The sequence below is a fragment of the Coregonus lavaretus genome, assembly GCF_964263955.1.
Source record: "Coregonus lavaretus genome assembly, chromosome: 36".
Classification (NCBI taxonomy): Eukaryota; Metazoa; Chordata; class Actinopteri; order Salmoniformes; family Salmonidae; genus Coregonus; species Coregonus lavaretus.
The window spans coordinates 10,280,073-10,304,187 of record NC_140023.1 but is presented as its reverse complement, the minus strand read 5'-3'; the positions used below and the strand labels follow the sequence as shown (position 1 = coordinate 10,304,187).

The 24,115-nt window shown below is 40.0% G+C and overlaps 2 protein-coding genes across 2 annotated transcripts; both read right to left on the bottom strand.

Moving 5' to 3' along the window:
• Window positions 1-765: 765 nt before the first annotated feature.
• Window positions 766-1,545, bottom strand: gnrh3 (gonadotropin-releasing hormone 3; the record flags this gene model as incomplete). The annotated part of the gene is made up of 3 exons (XM_084153221.1): window positions 766-795; window positions 1,114-1,194; window positions 1,408-1,545. 3 exons carry the CDS (start codon window positions 1,543-1,545, stop codon window positions 766-768), a joined length of 249 nt encoding a protein of 82 aa, XP_084009347.1.
• A 2,568-nt stretch (window positions 1,546-4,113) lies between these two features.
• On the bottom strand, window positions 4,114-16,380 carry LOC311110604 (receptor-type tyrosine-protein phosphatase epsilon-like; the record flags this gene model as incomplete). Its single annotated transcript, XM_084153123.1, has 19 exons — window positions 4,114-4,275; window positions 4,505-4,640; window positions 5,669-5,820; window positions 6,065-6,190; window positions 7,633-7,767; window positions 7,862-7,938; window positions 8,185-8,278; window positions 8,359-8,508; window positions 8,601-8,736; window positions 10,962-11,125; window positions 11,261-11,380; window positions 11,962-12,059; window positions 12,226-12,262; window positions 12,390-12,466; window positions 12,926-13,016; window positions 13,190-13,326; window positions 15,558-15,622; window positions 16,029-16,122; window positions 16,314-16,380. 19 exons carry the CDS (start codon window positions 16,378-16,380, stop codon window positions 4,201-4,203), a joined length of 2,031 nt encoding a protein of 676 aa, XP_084009249.1. The 3' UTR covers window positions 4,114-4,200.
• Between the last annotated feature and the right edge of the window lie 7,735 nt (window positions 16,381-24,115).

Here is a 24,115-nt window from a genome sequence, read left to right as displayed (position 1 = left end):
TAGTTCTCTTTAAAACATATGCCCCTGCTAATTCCTTTCCTAGCCTGATATGCAATTCCAATTTTTATAATTAACAGCAATTTATTGAACGACATGAAAGTTAACACATTTTCTTTTTGTGATGCCTATGATCCTGGCAAAACTAGGAGAAAAATGTCAACCCTCATGACACTTCAGAGTTATTTTTAACTATGCAAAATTCAATTATTCAACAAGTGACATACTCTCACATAAATTTGAGGTGAAACAAATATCCTGGTATTGTGGATTTTCTCATTGAAATTATGCATGACTGACAAGCAATAACTATAATCTAATTACAAAAGGGACATAAACCACTGTTTCAAATCTAAGGACACCATAGATATTTTATAAATTGACTTAATCACCAGCTGTTGTCATGCTAAGATTGTTGTATCACAAGTTGATCATGCTTGTCGGTCATAGAAAACAAATGGTATGGTAATAATCCATTTATGGTCTGCCAACTCCACCTCAATAAAATTGGATAGGACACTAAAGCTCCTGTATTGTAAGGACGTTCAACAGACATACAAAGAGACTTATCTTTCAATCACTCTTTATTACAATTTGACAGGAGGTTAAAGTTTCATACTTCAAGTAAATAACATAAATCTAAATGTGATGTTAGTTGTAAATGGACAGAACTGTAGTTGAATGCTCCATCATTGATGTTGATAGTGATGCTGAATGTCTGCTTGATGTTGTCTTCTTGCTTCTTTTGTGAATAATGGTCTCAGTTCTTTATTTATGGGGCATCCATTTCTTCGATATCTAGGGAAATCAAAGTGTTAACTTCAGAAGTCTACTTTATGTTGCATAGGCCTGTATCTATATTGTACTGATGTGTCAGACATGAACAACATTGTCTCCATACATTTATAAGTATCACTTCTCTAAATTCAGGGAAGCTTTCCATTTGTCAGACAATACTCTCATCTTAAAATGTATTTCAGATACTTTGGTATATCGTTTACAACATATTTTACAAGGAGACATCAATTCAGTATCTTCAGACGAAACATAAATAATTGACCATTAGGAATACAATTAATACAATATCTAACCTAATAAATTAATATGAATACTTACTACATCATATGGTCTCAGTCTTTCTGAGACATGGGCGCTTGTCTCCTCGGGAAGAGCCACTTCACCTCCTGTGTCCATCATCTTGATGGCAATATGTAAGAGGAATTTGTAATGCTATTACCCATATACCCCTTATGCAACACCCTTACAGAGCTTAATTAGTAAATGTTACATTTAAATGTTCACAGGTTTTCAAGACACAGTAGATTTACTTAAAGGACAATTACATGTACAGTATGTACATGTAGACATAGTTACTTACAGTAGTTACAGGTAGAGGTAAATAGTACTTGCCCTGATGGTGGCCTCCAGCTCCCCAACACTTCTCTTCCCTCCAGGTAGCCACCCATACGACCAATGCTGAGAGAGAGTGACCTGAGCTACCAATACCAGCACCACCACCTGCACGACCGTTCTGCTGCTAAGATCCATTGGAGCTGGAAAGAAAGCTAGTCAAATACAAGCTACATTTTGTATTTTTACAACAAAGATGATTACCTATTGAATATGCACATAGTACAGTGTATATGAACTACCCACAAATGCACATTAGTTAACTATTTTAAATATGAATCACATACTGTCTCCGTTCTGTATATTCCTTCCTACAGTGTGGTGGGAATAATCATGGGTCCCTTTTATAGGGGTCGTTAAGACATGGAACAGTCTGAGTCATCATGATTATAATCCCTTCTCCACAGGTGTGACACACTAAGTGCCTAATGGACACTAAATGTCACCAACGGGACCTGCTTAGTGCATAAGCTTCAAACTGCATTCGATGGAAACAAACATATTTGTAATGTGTTAAGAGGTGAAGTAAGTGTACATATTCTAAAATATGTTGTAAATGAAACAATTTCTGCAGGTCAACAAAAAAGTGACTTTGATACCCATGTTTTGTATCTTTTACAAATATTCAGAAATGAATGGCAAATTAGTTTATTTTCAATGCATTTATTGCGACCAGCATTTACAAATAAAATGTCAACTTCATACAGACTTATGACAAGAGATATACAGGAACAAGATGCTTGAGCACTACATTAGGCCTCAATTTCATACTCTGTACATAAGACTGATTTTAAATGTTCTGTATGAAGACCCTTATATGATTACATAATCCTTACACTTGTATAATCCTTACATAATCCTTACACATAATCATTACACCTAACAGGCTATGAATCCATAAATGTACCTTTGGCATGAAAAGGATAGCCCTGTAGAGTATCTTAACACTTAATAACTGGGTAACCAGGTAATTTGAATTTAAATTCTATTAATTTGTATTTATGATCATTGCTAAAATATAGATTTCACAGTAAACTACAGTACATTGAAATTCAAGAATCAATAACTTTCATGAATCAATTGCTATTATCAATAACCCAGTTATTTAGTGATATGAGAGCACTGTGGCTATAAAGTCCTTACCAAGCGGAAATTGCTGCCCGTCTCTAAATTACACTTTTCTAGTTGAGAACTCTATATATTCAATATACATTTTTTGGGTGGGGTATATTGGTATTATAATCCTTTGCCTTAATCCCGATCATGTTTATGTTTTATACACTATACGGACATAATGAAAATCAACATATTTTATTGAAATCTTCTCCCTTAGTCTTGAGGTTAGTCTTGAAAAACATAAAACAATCTGCTGCCTTAGCTATGTATGTTTGAAGTTGAAGTCACTTGGTGACAATTTTAACTTGATCTTTGTATGGCACTGCTTCATTCAAACATGCAAATTCTGAAATGGTAGGTCCTATACAGTTTAAGAAAAGTTGTAAAAAAGTTATTACAACCGTATACATATGAACAGCCATTTGTTAGTGAGGTTAGATGGAAATTGCTGTTTGAAAAAGACGGCAATTCAAAGTTGTCCAAATTGATTATTTTCCATTGGATACTCAATATTCTGTTAATATGAGGAAACAGACAACATACACAGCAAATACTGAATGTTAATTTGTTAGGTCACTTTCACTTGTAAGGTCAGTTATACAATGACAAACTCATGACAGGTTGTGTATTTTTACAACAGCAGGTTTTTTTTTGTAAAATCTGTGGAGTTCTACAGTATGTGCCATGGCTACAGTTCAGACTACAGGCAACGAAAGGCAATCTCATGGTCATTATTTCAACATAGACTATCAATAAAACTCAAAATGTACATTAAATTCTACATTATATAAATATAAAAAGATTATATGCATAACTTCATTAATACATACAGTATATACATAATGTTAACATAATAACATACTTTTCAGTATTGTCTTGAGTCCGAGGACCTATTCAATTAAACCCTTCACACCGGTTTTGGTCTTAGGTTTTCAATTCAAAACATTTGACATACAAATGCTGAGGAGACAAAGCCAGTTGAAACGTCCGTGACTAAATAGAGATAATAATCAATTTTCAGTTGGGCTCTTTTTAACAAACATATACAGGTAACTGCCAAAATAGAGGAAACACCAACATTAAGTGTCTTTAATAGGGCATCGGGCCACCACGAGCCAGAAACAGCTTTAATGGACCTTGGCATAGATTCTACAAGTGTCTGGAACGACACCATCATTTTGTGTTTTGTTGATGGTTGTGGAAAACACTGTCTCAGGTGCCGCTCCAGAATCTCCCATAAGTTCAATTGGGTTGGGATCTGGTGACTGAGACGGCCATGGCATATGGTTTACATTGTTTTTATGCTCATCAAACCATTCAGTGACCACTCATGCCCTGTGGATGGGGGCATTGTCATCATATCGGGGCATAGCCATGGTAGCCAAAATAATGGATGAAAATAATGGCCTGCCCAGCATTTATATACATGACCCTAAACATGATGGGATGTTAATTGCTTAATTAACCCAGGAACAACACCTGTGTGGAAGCACCTGCTTTCAATATACTTTGTATCCCTCATTTCATTATTTTGGCAATTACCTGTATAATAAAATATGGTACAACATGTTTAAGTACTGTGGGTAAGTGCAATGTGTAAAAAGAGCTTACAAAAGAAGGTTCTGACAAAATTGCATATGTTACTTGGAAATATACATGGGTATATAGCAGATATTGTCATTTGAAATTGGCATAGTCTGAGAAAATGTCAACAAAATCTTGAACCACTCTGTAGCAGAAGTCATATTGTTCCTGAAATGACAAACATAACACACAACATGACCATAAATCACTTAAAATACAGTTGGCAAATCAATATTTTAACAAAGCATCATCGTCAATCTTTTGAAGATAATCTGAATGTATTTCACCTCTATCTCTTTTCAATAATGTAGGCTACCATCATCCATTAAATCTCTATGATGAAATGGTATCCTACCATGATAAACAATGTGTTAATACTACAATATGTAATACCTACCACAGTCTGAACCATGTGTGGTCTCTTCATGCGTAAGCTCTTGACTGTCTGAAACACATCCAGTAGGCCCTCTGCTTTCACCCGCTCCAGAATGTTACTCAGGGCGATGAATGTCCCGGTCCGACCCGCACCAGCACTGAGAAATAAACCCAGGACAGAACCATCAGCATCTACAGCCACAGATAAGTTTGCTCTAAAGCCCAGTAACTACCATTAGAGGGCCTTGAATATGTGCTTAGAACTGAACGTGAGTCAAGGGAGTATACTACATGACGTACACTGTCAGGGGTCTACCAGTTCGCCGTCATGCCGATGTCTTTTAAAGTGCTGGATTTCCTTAGTGCTCAACAACACAGGTAAGTTGTCTTGTTAGTGGTTGATAGGAGAGATCTCTAACAGTAGAGGTCATGGATCTACAGCTTCCTAGACTTCCATTTCTCTAGCCATAGGGCTATACTGCGAATCCTACAGCTTACCCCAGGCTTTCCCATTTGTATTGAAAACAATTAGCTGAAGAAAAGGTGACCTTTGACTAATAGTACTAATAACGCTAACGCGTCTGGTAGCGCTCTCACTCTCTTTGGATTGAGTCAGTGATTGAGTCAGTGCTTACAATGCCGGTGAGAGAGAGAGAGGAGAGTGGGGGGTTGTAATGGGCAAGCCCCCATTCCCAGCAGAGGAGAAAAAGCTTTAAAAAGGCCCTATTTAGACAGGCCCTGATAAAGGAATATAAGAGAGTGAAGACACCATTTCCTGTCGTTAGTTCATTTTATCAGATTAATCAAAGCAGGAGTCGTAGGAGATTTCACTTTGAGAGGTTTTAATTGACTGTGAATCAGTGGATTGGATCAATCCCAGCGGGCCGTGCTGCATTAGAAGTACTTCACCTAGAGCTACGTACGTTCTGATCAGAGCATTCACAGCAAAGTCTTTACAAAGAGTTGGGCTGTAGAACATAGTCTACAAAGGCTAAATGTATAGTGTATTGAAACCGATATTTCAGAGTGCCAAAAATATCAAAAGTAATCTATATTCTTTGAAATATAATTTTGTGTTTGGTATGATCCTAATATTTTATGTCAGAAAAAAAGGTCAGTTGAACGAGTAATGGGAGTGTTTTTTGGCTCCCAGATTGGGTTTGTGTATACAGTACCTGTTCCTTACCTGCAGTGTACTATGATAGGGTGGTTTCCAGACTGTTGTTGCTGTCTCTGCACTGAAGCAATGATGTCGATCATTCCCTTTCCCTCTGCCGGTATTCCGATCTCAGGCCAGCCGTGGAAATGAAAGTGCCTGACGTGCCGTGACTGCTTTTCCTGGTGATGGGAAACATATGTGTTTCATCATTACATACATTAGCATACCTGATAATGAAAAATAAACATAACATAATCTTGACATAGTTCACTTCAAGATAAGACACAAATTGAGATAACAGAATGCCATTGATTACAGGACCAAATCCAGTCATCCACAAGGACAAAAATGACTTACATCACAAAGAATATATATAAAATATATATCAGGTAGGTCATGTAAATGCTTGTTTAGGAAACTCACTGGTCCATATGTGAGCACCATGTCCTTTAGAGTGAAAGTGTCACATAGGGCATCCCCCTTCAGCTCCAAAGTGTAGTCTCCAAATGTCACAGTGCCCTCTGCTGGCCAGTACTGGAAACACTTGTCCTAGGGAAAGTGACAGATTGATGTAAGGCAAGTGTATCAAACATACGGCCCACGGGTGGGAAAAACGACCTCAATATACATTGAAATGACTAATAACACATCGAAACTGTGTAGATAATGGTTTAAAAGAAAAGGTAATGGACTTACATTTATACAGTCATTCTGTCCAGCTTGCTATACCAGGGCTGGGATTAATTCAAATTGAAGGCAACGCAGCCATTTTTTTCCGCAATATCAAATTATTTCTGGTTAACAATTAAGCACCTTAATGTGATTGTTTTCAATTAAAATGGTAAAAAGGAAACACAAATAGCTTCTTAACAAAGAGCAATTTCTCAAGCAAGAATTTTGCTAGGACTGACTGTCTGGGAGTGGTCTGAGTGGGGAAGGGAAAACTGAAAACTAGCTGTTATTGGCAGAGAGGTTTGGAACCCTCTTTCTTATTGGTCTATTAACTAATGTACCACCATGATGTCATCCCACCAAAACAGACTGACATTTCTGGTGTTCTTTTCAAACAGCTCTTACACTAAAAGGGCATTATCATCATTTTCATAATTTTACAGTGTGGGAATATGCATTGAGTGTACAAAACATTAGGAATACCTGCTCTTTCCATGACATAGACTGACCAGGTGAAAGCTATTATCCCTTATTGATGTCACTTGTTAAATCCACTTCAAATCAGTGTAGATGAAGGGGAGGAGACAGGTTAAAGAAGGATTTCTAAGAATTGAGACACGGATTGTGTATGTGTGCCATTCAGAGTGTGAACAGGCAATACAAAATATTTAAGTGCCTTTGAACGGGGTATGGTTGTAGGTGCAAGATACACCGGTTTGTGTCAAGAACTGCAAAGCTGCTGGGTTTTTCACGCTCAACAGTCCACCCAAAAGACATCCAGCCAACTTGACACAACTGTGGGAAGTATTGGAGTCAACATGGACCAGCATCCCTGGGGAACGCTTTCGACACCTTGTAGAGTCCAATACCCGATGAATTGAGGCTGTTCTGAGGGCAAAATCGGGGGTGCAACTCAATATTAGGAAGGTGTTTCTAATGTTTGGTATACTCAATGTATATGCAAATGAGGCAAACAAAAAAAAACTGATATACTAAGAAAATGTGTGTATATGAGTGCATTAGAAGAAGAAAACATTTGACATTTTACAATACATTTAATACCTGAATTCCTACCAAAATGCCTGAACATTCATTATTTGTCTGTGTCAGTACAATGTTTTATGTGCTATATTTCTGTCAACATCTGATGGATTTTAAAAATTCAAAAAGTTTGGAGTATCTTCATCCAGTATCCAACTGTTGCATTTATCAGAATTGTATTATAAAATCTTTTAACAATTTTTATGACCGTTGCTAAAGTAAAGTGCAGCTTTTAATGATTAGGTTGCAGTTAGCTCTTGCCACAGTGGGGTACGTACCTGTTCCCTCTCCTTGAGTTCAGTGAGCATGACGATAGAGTGACACCTGTACTCCCACACCATCCTCCAGAAGTCCTCCACTGTGTGGGACAGGGGACCCTGGGTAGCGATGAAGTAGTCCTTCTGTCTGTAGCCCTAGAAAAGAACATACTGTTTAGCGCATCATATACTTACATAAAGGGAGAAAGTTAGAACTTAAAAGTATTAAATGTGCTCAGTAAATACTTACATCAATAAATGATGCATTGATGTAGTCCGTGAACTCTTGGCCCCTTTTCATTGATAATATAACCCGGTTGAAGTCATCTGTGTTCAAGCAAATCACTTAACAACTTACTTTATTTCCAACAATAGATCAATTACTTGTGTCATTAGTGTCATTTAACTACAGTAAATTCATACCAAAAGTAAAACTCCATCAGAGATGTAACTTGGCAAAGTTCCTAGGTCTAAGACGTATTCATATCAAGCATCAATACAACACTAAGAGTTTGATGGTGGTAGGTTTGTGATGTATTATTGAACAGTTAAGAGTGTCAGAGTATTCCTTACATGGAATGATCTGAAGCACACGGTTCTTCTTCATGTTTGCAGGAAGGTTTCCAGTCCTCATGTTCTCCTTCATTATGCGTACATTGGTCAGTTTCTGAGGAGAGGATTTTTGAATGTAACTATAACTGTGAGACAACTTAGGAAAGGAGAGAAAATTGTGTGACTGGGACTTACTCTGAACTCTTCCTCTAGGCCCAGCCTGTCCAGGGGTGTTCTGGTGTTGTGGAGTTTCTGCAGGTGGCCTTCCAGAGAGGACACATCCAGCTCTGTGTCCCCATACATATAATACTCCAACAGAGCCTGGTAGATGAACGAGTACTGCATCTAAAAGAGAGACAGAGAGAGAGATGGGGTAAATGCGGCATCTTTGCTTTTTTGTGCTGCAGTAACATATTGAACTGTCAGAGAACACTTACATCGGTCTGGACGAGTTGAGAGCGCTGCTCCCGTATTCTGGTCACAAACCCAAAGACATCCAGCCTCTGCTCTACATGCATCATGTCAATCATGCCGTCTATGACGATGAACGTCCCAGTCCTCCCTACCCCAGCACTGGGGAAAGACAAGGGACAGGAGAGAAGAGTGAGCCTTACATTGTCATAGACCTCTGAGGAAAGTTAGATGATTCAATTCAAATCAAATGCACCGAGTTTGCCACAGGAATGTTGATTGTGATATACAGTGGGGAAAAAAAGTATTTAGTCAGCCACCAATTGTGCAAGTTCTCCCACTTAAAAAGATGAGAGAGGCCTGTAATTTTCATTATAGGTACACGTCAACTATGACAGACAAAATGAGCAAAAGAAATCCAGAAAATCACATTGTAGGATTTTTTATGAATTTATTTGCAAATTATGGTGGAAAATAAGTATTTGGTCAATAACAAAAGATTCTCAATACTTTGTTATATACCCTTTGTTGGCAATGACACAGGTCAAACGTTTTCTGTAAGTCTTCACAAGGTTTTCACACACTGTTGCTGGTATTTTGGCCCATTCCTCCATGCAGCTCCTCTAGAGCAGTGATGTTTTGGGGCTGTCGCTGGGCAACACAGACTTTCAACTCCCTCCAAAGATTTTCTATGGGGTTGAGATCTGGAGACTGGCTAGGCCACTCCAGGACCATGAAATGCTTCTTACGAAGCCACTCCTTCATTGCCCGGGTGGTGTGTTTGGGATCATTGTCATGCTGAAAGACCCAGCCACGTTTCATCTTCAATGCCCTTGCTGATGGAAGGAGGTTTTCACTCAAAATCTCACGATACATGGCCCCATTCATTCTTTCCTTTACACGGATCAGTCGTCCTGGTCCCTTTGCAGAAAAACAGCCCCAAAGCATGATGTTTCCACCCCATGCTTCACAGTAGGTATGGTGTTCTTTGGATGCAACTCAGCATTCTTTGTCCTCCAAACACGACGAGTTGAGTTTTTACCAAAAAGTTATATTTTGGTTTCATCTGACCATATGACATTCTCCCAATCCTCTTCTGGATCATCCAAATGCACTCTAGCAAACTTCAGATGGGCCTGGACATGTACTGGCTTAAGCAGGGGGACACGTCTGGCACTGCAGGATTTGAGTCCCTGGCGGCGTAGTGTGTTACTGATGGTAGGCTTTGTTACTTTGGTCCCAGCTCTTTGCAGGTCATTCACTAGGTCCCCCCGTGTGGTTCTGGGATTTTTGCTCACCTTTCTTGTGATCATTTTGACCCCACGGGGTGAGATCTTGCGTGGAGCCCCAGATCGAGGGAGATTATCAGTGGTCTTGTATGTCTTCCATTTCCTAATAATTGCTCCCACAGTTGATTTCTTCAAACCAAGCTGCTTACCTATTGCAGATTCAGTCTTCCCAGCCTGGTGCAGGTCTACAATTTTGTTTCTGGTGTCCTTTGACAGCTCTTTGGTCTTGGCCATAGTGGAGTTTGGAGTGTGACTGTTTGAGGTTGTGGACAGGTGTCTTTTATACTGATAACAAGTTCAAACAGGTGGCATTAATACAGGTAACGAGTGGAGGACAGAGGAGCCTCTTAAAGAAGAAGTTACAGGTCTGTGAGAGCCAGAAATCTTGCTTGTTTGTAGATGACCAAATACTTATTTTCCACCATAATTTGCAAATAAATTCATAAACATCCTACAATGTGATTTTCTGGATTTTTGTTTCCTCAATTTGTCTGTCATAGTTGACATGTACCTATGATGAAAATTACAGGCCTCTCTCATCTTTTTAAGTGGGAGAACTTGCACAATTGGTGGCTGACTAAATACTTTTTTCCCCCACTGTAGCAGAAAACATGCTAAATTGCAACATGTCCACAAGTGATATTCTAAATTGCTACATCTACAAGCAATATTCTAAATTGCTACATGTCCACAAGCCAACAAGATCCATAGTGTTTTAAGGGCCAGTGACACAGACAGCAGTCAGGGATGCCAGCTTAGGGTGTTGGAGACCAATCAATGAGGCCCATTCAGAAAGCAAAGCCCCAATGCCAACACCTGCTTCAACAGTTGTTTCTGCAAGTCTCTGACTTCAGTGGTGTGGTGGTTTCATATTACATGACACACGCATTGAAAGTCCAGCCATACCAATACAAAATAAAAGGAAGAGGGTTGGCATATTTTTCTAGAGACCACGATAGGTAAACTATTTGACACTATGATTGTGTTAAGTTATACATGTCATAAGGTACTAAATTAACTACTATAGCCTTCATTGATCACAGCTTGTAGACATGAATTTCCAGTTAGAATCCCCAGTCTCCTCTCCTGGTTCAGTACCTGCAGTGCACCACGATGGATCCTGCATAGGACGGGTTGACTGTCTTCACCTTCTTGAGGAACTTAAGCATGCCGATAGGGGAGAAGGGCACTCCAAAGTCTGGCCAGCTGGTGAAGTGGAGCTGGGTGACCAAGCGGGGGGCCCTTGGGCCATCACTCCCCTGCTGTTTACAACAACAGGAAAAACATCAATCATTTACAAAATATACTGTAAATGTCACATGGTTTCTCACATCATGTATTTGAAAGTGAGGGATCCTGTGCAGGGTTGTCATGTAGGCACATACAATGATACTTACATATTGTACACAGAACTTGCGGATGGTGTAGTCCACCAGTACAGTAAAGTCCTCCACTGCCACCCTCACGTTCCCATACATCCAACAGCCCTGGTCTGGCCAGTACTGGTAACACTTGTCCTGAAAAGAGGCAAAATGGACATTCAGCGGAGCAAAAAAAATACAAACTATAGTTCACCAATGTGAATGGCAGAGACTTTTATGGGAATTCATATTACTGACTAGAACCTCTATTTATAGGTGATAGATGTGACATTGGTGATTGTCTGTCAGTCAATAAGTTCATCACTCCAATCTTCTAGACCGTTAATGAGAGTCTCAGACTAATTATAATCAAGCCTTGGACAACTTTATCAACAATGATTTAGTTATTGATCCCCCATCTCTGTTTAGTGCAGCTAAACCCTCTGTTTTGTTCTTTATTGATCAGCCCCTTGAGGTTCAATAAAATGTGATGCCAAGTAATGTGGGGTGACACATTGTATGGATTGGGAAAGTTAGGAAAGGGTCAAATCAATTATATTCATGACCTTGAGGTGTGAGAAGACAAGAAAGACCCTAGCAAAGGCTCTTAAGAACATCTAAGGATGTTGAACGGTCAAATCATTCCACATGAGATCCCATTAGCAAATCTGAAGACATTCTTTACTGGTTGTATAAGTAGATAATGGAGCAGCCAAAGTGAGAGAAGAGAAACTCACCTCTTTTCTCTCTTTCAGGTTAGTGAGCATCACTATAGTAGCAGTCTTCTGTTCCCAAACCATCCGCCAGAAGTCTGCCACAGTGTCATGCATTGGGCCTATGGAAAAGAGAGAGTGACACTTACTACGCAGATGTAAGTGGACATACAGTAGGCCTATGGTGCTAGAAAAACGATATGCTTACATAAAGGAGTTTATTTCAAATCAGTAATCCTCTAGTAGTACAGTATTTTGCACAAAATGGTTGTACAAAGTTATATTCACCTTGAGCTGCAATGAATTTGTTCTTCTCTTTATAACCCTGGTGAAAAAGAAAATGTGTTTTGGCAAGTTTATTAGACCGTAGTGAGAAAGGAAGTTATACTAGATGCATTGAAATAATCCATAATGAGACGCAACAAAATACATAGTAAATATCAACAACTCACATCTATGTATGAGGCATTTATGTAGTCCGTACAAGAATGCCCATCTATTTGAGTTAACAACACTCTGGAATGGTCATCTGTTGAAAATGTAAAAAAGAGACAAAATTGTACTAGGAAAATAAGTATACCTATTTACAATTATTTCATTATGTTATCAAACTGCTTTATCTAAATGAAGTTCAAGCTACTCTTAAAGGGAAAGTCCACCCCATTTCAACCTCCTTTTCATTATCTCCAGCACAATACCAGTGTCTACATATGTGAAAATGGCGCATTTCAACGTTTTGTAGAACAAAATATGAAGTTAAAAGGTTCTACCTGCTGGCTAGAAATTCATTGCACTGTTTTTCTTACTTTTAATCCTACCACGTGATGTCACAGATAATATTTTTTTTGAAGCTTTCTTCTTATCTTTTTAACCACAGATACCATAGAAACGCGCCGCTTTCACATATGTTTTTTAGATAATGAATCGGAAGTTGAAAAGTGGGTTTAATGGTTGCAAAATGTATTCCTATAACAATTCCATCACTCACATGGTAGGATGTTTGGATATCTGTTCTTGTCCCTGTTGATCTCCCTGCTAGCCTCCTCAAAAGAGCCGTGGTGGTACCCACAGGGCAGTGACTACACAAGCACAGGGGGTCAAACTATGAAGCCATTCATGAAGCCTTCATACATGCAGCATAAAATGTAACAGCATAAAGAAGTATAAACTCTACATTACATTATTAGCGTTTACAAATGAAGGTATCACACTACTACTGTGAGCACTATGTGTTGTATGAAAAGGAGCCTACATTGAACTCCTCTCTGAAAAGCTTGCAGTCGTCTGCCGAGCGTATTCGGAACTCGTCCTCCAGCGAGTCCAGGGGGATGGGGAAGTACCTCTTGGATGGAGAGGGGGATCGTGGGAGGAGGACCACTGTCTGTTCTCCTGTGTGAAACAAAAACATTGGAACGTCAATGTTTTTACATTCAATCCAAGAATTGTGAAATAATTAAATAAAGTTCTGCCTCTTTCTTTTTAGAGACAGAACCAGATCACCTCGTCACACGCAGGTGACTACTGTAAGTCGCTCTGGATAAGAGCATCTGCTAAATGACTAAAATATACAAAATGATGAGGTGACAATAAGGAGGGTGACCTCATACAAGAGATGTATATAAACAACTCTGGGGTCTTCAACTCTTCACTCAAACTTCACTTACTCAACATTTTACTTTACATGTGAAAGTTACATGAATTACAAGGTTAGAAAGTTACAAGGAATTCTGCTTTAACTGTGGCAATGTAGACTGTGAACCTTATTATTACACTGCTCCAAAAAATGAAGGGAACACTAAAATAACACATCCTAGATCTGAATGAATGAAATAATCTTATTAAATACTTTTTTCTTTACATAGTTGAATGTGCTGACAACAAAATCACACAAAAATTATCAATGGAAATCAAATGTATCAACCCACGGAGGTCTGGATTTGGAGTCACCCTCAAAATTAAAGTGGAAAACCACACTACAGGCTGATCCAACTTTGATGTAATGTCCTTAAAACAAGTCAAAATGAGGCTCAGTAGTGTGTGTGGCCTCCACGTGCCTGTATGACCTCCCTACAACGCCTGGGCATGCTCCTGATGAGGTGGCGGATGGTCTCCTGAGGGATCTCCTCCCAGACCTGGACTAAAGCATCCGCCAACTCCTGGACAGTCTGTGGTGCAATGTGGCGTTGGTGGATGGAGCGAGACATGATGTCCCAGATGTGCTCAATTGGATTCAGGTCTGGGGAACGGGCGGTCCATAGCATCAATGCCTTCCTCTTGCAGGAACTGCTGACATACTCCAGCCACATGAGGTCTAGCATTGTCTTGCATTAGGAGGAACCCAGGGCCAACCGCACCAGCATATGGTCTCACAAGGGGTCTGAGGATCTCATCTCGGTACCTAATGGCAGTCAGGCTACCTCTGGCGAGCACATGGAGGGCTGTGCTGCCCCCCAAAGAAATGCCACCCCACACCATGACTGACCCACCGCCAAACCGGTCATGCTGGAGGATGTTGCAGGCAGCAGAACGTTCTCCACGGCGTCTCCAGACTCTGTCACTTCTGTCACATGTGCTCAGTGTGAACCTGCTTTCATCTGTGAAGAGCACAGGGCGCCAGTGGCGAATTTGCCAATCTTGGTGTTCTCTGGCAAATGCCAAACGTCCTGCACGGTGTTGGGGTGTAAGCACAACCCCCACCTGTGGACGTCGGGCCCTCGTACCACCCTCATGGAGCCTGTTTCTGACCGTTTGAGCAGACACATGCACATTTGTGGCCTGCTGGAGGTCATTTTGCAGGGCTCTGGCAGTGCTCCTCCTGCTCCTCCTTGCACAAAGGCGGAGGTAGCGGTCCTGCTGCTGGGTTGTTGTCCTCCTACGGCCTCCTCCACATCTCCTGATGTACTGGCCTGTCTCCTGGTAGCGCCTCCATGCTCTGGACACTACGCTGACAGACACAGCAAACCTTCTTGCCACAGCTCGCATTGATGTGCCATCCTGGATGAGCTGCACTACCTGAGCCACTTGTGTGGGTTGTAGACTCCGTCTCATGCTACCACTAGAGTGAAAGCACCGCCAGCATTCAAAAGTGACCAAAACATCAGCCAGGAAGCATAGGAACTGAGAAGTGGTCTGTGGTCACCACCTGCAGAACCACTCCTTTATTGGGGGTGTCTTGCTAATTGCCTATAATTTCCACCTGTTGTCTATTCCATTTGCACAACAGCATGTGACATTTATTGTCAATCAGTGTTGCTTCCTAAGTGGACAGTTTGATTTCACAGAAGTGTGATTGACTTTGAGTTATATTGTGTTGTTTAAGTGTTCCCTTAATTTTTTTGAGCAGTGTATTTAGACTTGTTGGTTCATATCTTGACAGCTCTCAATACCAGCATACGCCAACAGTAATATATCTCTACAAAATAGACTTGACTTTCTGTTTTGATTGTGATGACTTATCAAGAGCACAGATTCAATCAGTAAGGAAATTCAAGAAGGACTATTGTACACACACAACTTAAGGCTTGCATCACATCCCACAACACATACTCAATGGTTCAAATGAAATATTGTATACATAAGATGTACGTGGAAAAGTGCAACATAATGAAGTTGAGACATACCTTGATCTTCCAAGAATCCATTTGGATTCTTCTGAGAGACAAGAGCCTTCCTGTGGTTTCTAAACCTAACCAGAGGGTGAGAGACGGAAGGAAACGAAACAAAACACGTTATCCAACCATAACCTCAGAAAAATAATATTACAGCTCAACAAGTCAGTAGAAATAGAAACCCACCATCTGAACTGAAAGCTGTTCTTTCTCATGAGAAGCAGATAGTATCCTCACCACTGAGAGAGGAGTTAACAGAATGAGTGAGTGAATGGGTGAGAGCATGGTCTGATATGACCCAGCTAGCCATTTGTTTTCTGTTTTACTAGTAAAGCAGCTGTTGGAACACACACACACACACACACACACACACACACACACACACACACACACACACACACACATACAGAGTGGGGGTAGGCTGGGCTGATGATATAAGAAAACGGTGGGGGTGGGGTGAAGCCATCCAGTGTTTTTTGTTACCTTAGGAAGTATACTGTCAGGAGAACGATGAAGATGAGAAGAAGAGAGATCAGCGTAGAGGGAAGAACATGGGCACCCTGGGAGGTGGGGTTTTCTGGGAAACAAAGATACACACATTATTTTGTATACTACATATACAACAAGTGTTGTCAATATTTACATAGCCACATGTAACCATTTTAATAGATAATTGAGCTATTGGTCTACCAATTGTTTAAAGCTATGATCAAGTTAATTTATGCTGATTGTTCTGTTTAATTCACTATTCGTACGGAAGTCAGTTACCTGAAGTCTGGTTCTCATGAGAGGAGTTAGTCAAGGTTATTGTAGTTGCAATCAGAAACAACACCATTGTGACTGTGGAGATAAACAGAACATGAGTGAATACATAATACTAAAATAAAATACATAAGCTGTGATGCTTCATAGATTCCACTAGAGGGAACCCACGATACAAGCAAATCCTGGCCTGGTATTGACACATTGTTGTCTGTCAAAATAATGGAATGATGTCAGGCCCTCTGACTGTATGATTGTGTAACTCCTTGTATACTATCTGTGTCTTGTCCTGTCCACTTAGCAGTATGGTGCATCTCCTCTGACCTCACATCCCTAAAATACACATATCAATGTAACAGGAAGCACTATCTCAGAGACGGCAGAAATCAGATCCCCTGTAGTCCTAGACAGACTGGAGCAAAGCTAAACATAATCTCAAGGGATGTGCATCTCACATTGCAGTCTCACACAGAGATACATAGCAATGAGAAATGCTTGGATAGGGTGAGTGAGAAACAGTGAAAACAGAGAGAAACATTTATTTAATGTTTCCAGAACGATCCCTCTGAAGGAAGAGGAATGAGGAAACTCCTGGTCACATTGAGTAGCACTGTGTAGCCTGAAGCCATTACAAGGATCCATAGGCACTTTAACTGAAAATGGAGAGTTTGATATATGAAACACGTGGGGCTGAGGAAAAAAAAGGATCACACATGTCAATAGATAGAAGCCGAGAGGACAAGGCCATCTGTTTTGAGTCATATTGAGCCAAGAATCTTCACTCTTTCTTAATACATTGATTTCTCTATTTCATCACTATTACCTGCAATGCATCTCTATCACAAACAATGCATTTCTACAGTGGCTTGCGAAAGCTTTACAACCTGGAATTTTTTTGGGTGGAACAAACAAGTAGTAAGACAAAAAAACAGAAAACCTGAGCTTGCATAACTATTCACCCCCCCAAAGTCAATACTTTGTAGAGCCACCTTTTGCAGCAATTACAGCCGCAAGTCTCTTGGGATATGTCTCTATAAGCTTGGCACATCTAGCCACTGGGATTTTTGCCCATTCTTCAAGGCAAAACTGCTCCAGCTCCTTCAAGTTGGATGGGTTCCGCAGGTTCCAGCAGGTTTCCCTCAAGAATGTCCCTGTATTTAGCGCCATCTATCATTCCTTCAATTCTGACCAGTTTCCCAGTCCCTGCTGATGAAAAACATCCCCACACATTGATGCTGCCACCACCATGCTTCACTGTGGGGATGGTGTTCTTGGGGTGATGAGAGGTGTTGGGTTTGCGCCAGACATAGGGTTTTCCTTGATGGCCAAAAAGCTCAATTTTAGTCTCATCTAACCAGAGTACCTTCTTCCATATGTTTGGGGAGTCTCCCACATGCCTTTTGGCGAACACCAAACGTGTTTGCTGATTTTTTTCTTTAAGCAATGGCTTTTTTCTGGCCACTCTTCTGTAAAGCCCAGCTCTGTGGAGTGTACGGCTTAAAGTGGTCCTATGGACAGATACTCCAATCTCCGCTGTGGAGCTTTGCAGCTCCTTCAGGGTTATCTTTGGTCTCTTTGTTGCCTCTCTGATTAATGCCCTCCTTGCCTGGTCCGTGAGTTTTGGTGGGCGGTCCTCTCTTGGCAGGTTTGTTGTGGTGCCATATTCTTTCCATTTTTTAATAATGGATTTAAATGGTGCTCCGTGGGGTGTTCAAAGTTTCAGTTTTTATAACCCAACCCTGATCTGTACTTCTCCACAACTTTGTCCCTGACCTGTTTGGAGAGCTCCTTGGTCTTCATGAAAAAAAAAAAAAAAACATATTGTAAAGTGGTTATCCCACTGGCTATAAGGTGAATGCACCAATTTGTAAGTCGCTCTTGATAAGAGCGTCTGCTAAATGACGTAAATGTAAAATGTAAATGTGCCGCTTGCTTGGTGGTGCCCCTTGCTTAGTGGTGTTGCGGACTCTGGGGCCTTTCAGAACAGGTGTATATATACTGAGATCATGTGACAGATCATGTGCGCTTAGATTACACACAGGTGGACTTTATTTAACTAATTATGTGACTTCTGAAGGTAATTGGTTGCACCAGATCTTATTTAGGGGCTTCATAGCAAAGGGGGTGAATACATATGCACGCACCACTTTTCCGTAATGTATTTTTTAGAATTTTTTGAAACTGGTAATTTTTTTCCTTTCACTTCACCAATTTGGACTATTCTGTGTATGTCCATTACATGAAATCCAAATAAAAATCCATTTAAATTACAGGTTGTAATGCAACAAAATAGGAAAAATGCCAAGGGGGATGAATACTTTTGCAAGGCACTGTACCTCTCTGGAGCCTATGTCCTGCTGGCAGTCTGTCTACAATTCCCTCACTCCTAAATGGGAGCGCAATAAGTCCAAAACGAACTGGACAAATCTATTTAAATGCAATGTATTAAATACGAGAACAGTTATTGCCCAGTGTTTTATCCATGCGCAGACTTGAGAGCATCACTTTATTCTCCGTTACATGTCTCTTTAGCCTTAGAAAAAGCTGTTTGGCATTGACATAATCATTCATACTGCAAATCTAGTAGCTTCACTAGAAGTGGGTCATCCTGAAAGACCTAATTCATGACTTTTTGGAAACACATATGCCTCTCTCGCTCTCACACACACATCCCACACACATATGTTCAAAGCTCAAAGCCAAGGGGCATGTACTGCATATGTGCCACACTGTGTTGAAGGTGCCCAATCTCTCCTCAGTGTTAACAAGCTGACAGTGTCAACACCTGCTCCCTGCAGAACTCCACTGGGCAAAAACACATTCAGTCACAGTGTTGGCATTCCACCATACTGGGCTAAACACAACATTTGCAAGAGTGCATGTTTGATTGAATTCTGTTATGAAACAGGTTTGGGCTATGTCTGGATGACTGGGAAAGGAGGGCAAAGCATGTGTCTGAGCTACTTCATTTAAATCATTCAACTCAGCAGTCCTTTTTATTTTATTTTTATTTAACCTTTATTTAACCAGGTAAGCCAGTTGAGAACAAGTTCTCATTTACAACTGCGACCTGGCCAAGATAAAGCAAAGCAGTGCGATAAAAACAATAACAACACAGAGTTACACATGGGATAAAACAAAACATACAGTCAATAACACAATAGAAGATTTATATACAGTGTGTGCAAATGTAGTAAGTTATGGAGGTAAGGCAATAAATAGGCCATAGTGCAAAATAATTACAATTTAGTATTAACACTGGAGTGATAGATGTGCAGCAGAAGATGTGCAAATAGAGATACTGGGGTGCAAATTAGCAAAATAAATAACAATATGGGGATGAGGTAGTTGGGTGGGCTAATTACAGATGGGCTGTGTGCAGGTGCAGTGATCGGTAAGGTGCTCTGACAACTGATGCTTAAAGTTAGTGAGGGAGATAAGAGTCTCCAGCTTCAGAGATTTTTGCAGTTCGTTCCAGTCATTAGCAGCAGAGAACTGGAAGGAATGGCGGCCAAAGGAGGTGTTGGCTTTGGGGATGACCAGTGAGATATACCTGCTGGAGCGCAGACTACGGGTGGTTGTTGCTATGGTGACCAATGAGCTAAGATAAGGCGGGGATTTGCCTAGCAGTGATTTATAGATGACCTGGAGCCAGTGGGTTTGGCGACGAATATGTAGTGAGGAACAGCCAACAAGAGCATACAGGTCACAATGGTAGGTAGTATATGGGGCTTTGGTGACAAAACGGATGGCACTGTGATATACTACATCCAATTTGCTCAGTAGAGTGTTGGAGGCTATCCTTCTCAGTGCTATCAAAAGCATGTTAAGAGTAGGACCCAGAACTACAATGTAATTATTCTTGCTGATTATAAAACCTCCCAAAGTGAATTCAATGAGACTGCCTCAATGGTATTTAGCGTGCTGCAGTAGCAATTCTAAAGCATTGCAAGATATGTTATTACCATAATGCAAAATGCATGTATCTAACAAGGATTTCTCCATGAAGGTAATGTTATTAATACATAATATAATTAATTAAATATTAATAGATATACAGTATATCTACAACAAAACCAAAAAGCGAAAGTAGCAAAACTCAATATCATAAAGTAACTAAATAAATGAATGGTATTCATAAGAAAGATACAGGATGTGGAGAAACTGATGACAGCTGTAACCCAAAAAGGAACAGCTCGGTCTCACCTCAACTCTCACACACAAACATAAGTGAGCATGACAGACCCTGAGAAAATTGCTTGCCATTAAAAATAGCATGCTCATACAAATGTATCTTTCCCTACAGAAGACTTGTAGCCTTTAAATGTATTTTTATTATTAATTCAAGCAGAGATGTGCAGTTATAAAATCCATTCCAACTGGATACATACTGTACAGGACCTTTCAGATTTGAGAGGTTTTTCCTTCATGTGCATTAGAGCCAATGAACAAGAAGGGTGATTCCACACCAGGAAGGCCCAATTTTGGGGGGGTTATCTCAGATTGTTATGGCAATTCTCACATAGAAACTTCATTGGGAGGAAGGATTTGTTTAATATACTTTTTACATTTGTATCACAAACCAATTCCGAGAACATCATGATGAAAGCGGCCATTTTTAGACCTATACACATGCCTCTGTAAGACCCTATGATCTGTGAACCGTACTTGATACAGTCAACATCATTGTGTCATTATACTCCATATAGTGGGCTGAAAGATGTGGAGTATGTCTGGATTCTGAAATAAAAATATTAACATTCATTTATTCAACATTAAACATTTTATAGACATTGTTTTAAACAATATACTCTACAAGAACATAACATTTCCAGAGTGGGTGCAATGCAAATTTTGCAGTTATGATACATGTTATGAGCACCACCAAGACAGTGAATGGGAAAATGGATTCAAAGGGTAACTTCGCTGAATGTGATTGGCTAATGACCTATAATGTCAATTTCTATGTAGAAAATGTAGAAAAAAATATACACTACCAGTCAAAAGTTTGGACAAACCTACTCATTCAAGGGTTTGTCTTTATAATAATAGTGAATAATAGTGAACACTATTAGTGAATAATAGTGAACACATCAAAACTATGAAATAACACATATGGAATCATGTAGTAACCAAAAAAGTGTTAAACAAATCAAAATATATTTTATATTTGAGATTCTTCAAATAAACACCCTTTGCCTTGATGACAGCTAAAATGTAATGACAGCTTTGCACACTTTTGGCATTCTCTCAACCAGCTTCATGAGGTAGTCATCTGGAATGCATTACAATTAAAAAAGTGTGCCTTTTTAAAAGATAATTTGTGGAATTTCTTTCCTTCTTAATGCATTTGAGCCAATCAGTTGTGTTGTGACACAGACGATAGCCCTATTTGGTAAAAGACCAAGTCCATATTATGGCAAGAACAGCTCAAATAAGCAAAGAGAAATGACAGTCCATCATTACTTTAAGACATGAAGGTCAGTCAATATGGAAAATCCCAAGAACTTTGAAAGTTTCTTCAAGTGCAGTCCAAAAACCATCAAGCGCTATGATGAAACTGGCTCTCATGAGGATCACCACAGGAATGGAAGACCCAGAGTTACCTCTGCTGCAGAGGATAAGTTCATTAAAGTTACCAGCCTCAGAAATTGCAGCCCAAATAAATGCTTCAGAGTTCAAGACACATCTCAACATCAACTGTTCAGAGGGGACTGTGTGAATCAGTCCTTCATGGTCGAATTGCTGCAAAGAAACCACTACTAAAGGACACCAATAATAAGAAGAGACCTGCTTGGGCCAAGAAACATGCGCTATGGACATTAGACCGGTGGAAATTTGTCCTTTGGTCTGGAGTCCAAATTTTTGATTTTTGGTTCCAACCGCTGTGTCTTTGCGAGACACGGTGTGGGTGAACGGATGATCTCCGCATGTGTAGTTCCCACCGTAAAGCATGGAGGAGGAGGTGTTATGGTGTGGGGTTGCTTTGCTGGTGACACTGTCTGTGATTTATTTAGAATTCAAGGCACACTTAACCAGCATGGCTACCACAGCATACTGCAGCGATACGCCATCCCATCTGGTTTGGTCTTAGTGGGACTATCATTTGTTTTTCAACAGGACAATGATCCAACACACCTCCAGGCTGTAAGGGCTATTTTACCAAGACGGAGAGTGATTGAATGCTGCATAATTTTTTTACATTTTAGTCATTTAGCAGATGCTCTTATCCAGAGCGACTTACAGTTAGTGAGTGCATACATTTTTCATACTTTTCCACATGTATGAAAAAATCCCATGACCTCAACCCAATTGAGATGGTTTGGGATGAGTCGGACGGCAGAGTGAAGAAAAAGCAGCCAAAAAGTGCTGAGCATATGTGGGATCTCCTTCAAGACTGTTGGAAAAGCATTCCAGGTGAAGCTGGTTGAGAGAACGCCAAGAGTGTGTAAAGCTGTCATCAAGGCAAAGGGTGGCTATTTGAAGAATCTCAAATATAAAATATAATAATGTGTTATTTCATAGTTTTGATGTCTTCAGTATTATTCTACAATGTAGAAAATAGTAAAAATAAAGAAAAACCCTTGACTGAGTAGGTGTGTCCAAACTTTTGACTGGTACTGTATATATTAAGGAATAAGGCACAAGAGGTAGTGCTATATAATGAATACAGTCAGAGGTAAATGGCCTCTTGTAAGACCCTATGATCTGTGAACCACATAGACAACATCTTGGTTTTACTCCTTATAGTGTGCTCTAAAATATGGAGTATGGAATATTTTTCATATTAATTGATAAAAAATTTGGACGAGCAGAGTTCCAAGCCGTGCTGTATTTGCGACACAGGCACACCTATGCCTGCCAACAGTTCCATCTTGTCACGCCCTGGCTCTGGGGACTCTTATATGTTGAGCCAGGGTGTGTAGGGTCTATGTTTTGTGTTCTATGTTCAGTTTCTAGTTCATGTGTTTTCTATGTTGGCCGGGGTGGTTCTCAATCAGAGGCAACGTGAATCAGCTGTTGCTTGTTGTCTCTGATTGGGAACCATACTTAGGCAGCCTGTTGTGCACTTGTGTTTTGTGGGATCTTGTTCCGTGTTGGTTTGTGTTGTTAACCGAGGACTTCACGTTTCGTTTGGTTGTTTTGTATTTTGTATTGTGTTGCCAGCACACTATTAAAAAGATGTACGCATATCACGCTGCGCCTTGGTCCAATCATTATGACGATCGTGACACATCTGAATTATCACTGCACCTCCATAAGAATATAATCTAGCTCATGTTGCTGTTGGAATCATCTCTTGAATTTATCTCAACTTGCACATTAAAACTGCAATATGTAACTTTTTGGATGACGACCAAATTCACATAGAAATGTGAGTTATAGATAGATGTGCGCTATTTCTATACCTCCCGTTCTTAAGTTCCGTTTTTTGTGTCTTTTACTTTCGGTTTTGTACATCAGCTTCAAACAGCTGAAAATACAATATTTTTGGTTATGGATATATATATATTTCACAGCGGTTTACATGGTACAATGATTATCTACACTATACCTGCTTGTTTTGTCACATAAACTGAAAGGCACATTTTTCCAATTTTAGCAACCAGGAAATGGCGGAGCGATTTCTGCAAAGTGCATCTTTAATTCCCTTTGCTTCTAGGCTACAGTGGGGGTTAATATAAGCCTTGCTGTCTGCCTGTCTGACCTTGGAAAAAACGTTTCACTATTGAAATGCAATCTCCCTTGTACCATAAAGAGTGAACGTTGTCTAGACGAGACATTATTAACTTTTTCTGAGCCAGGCG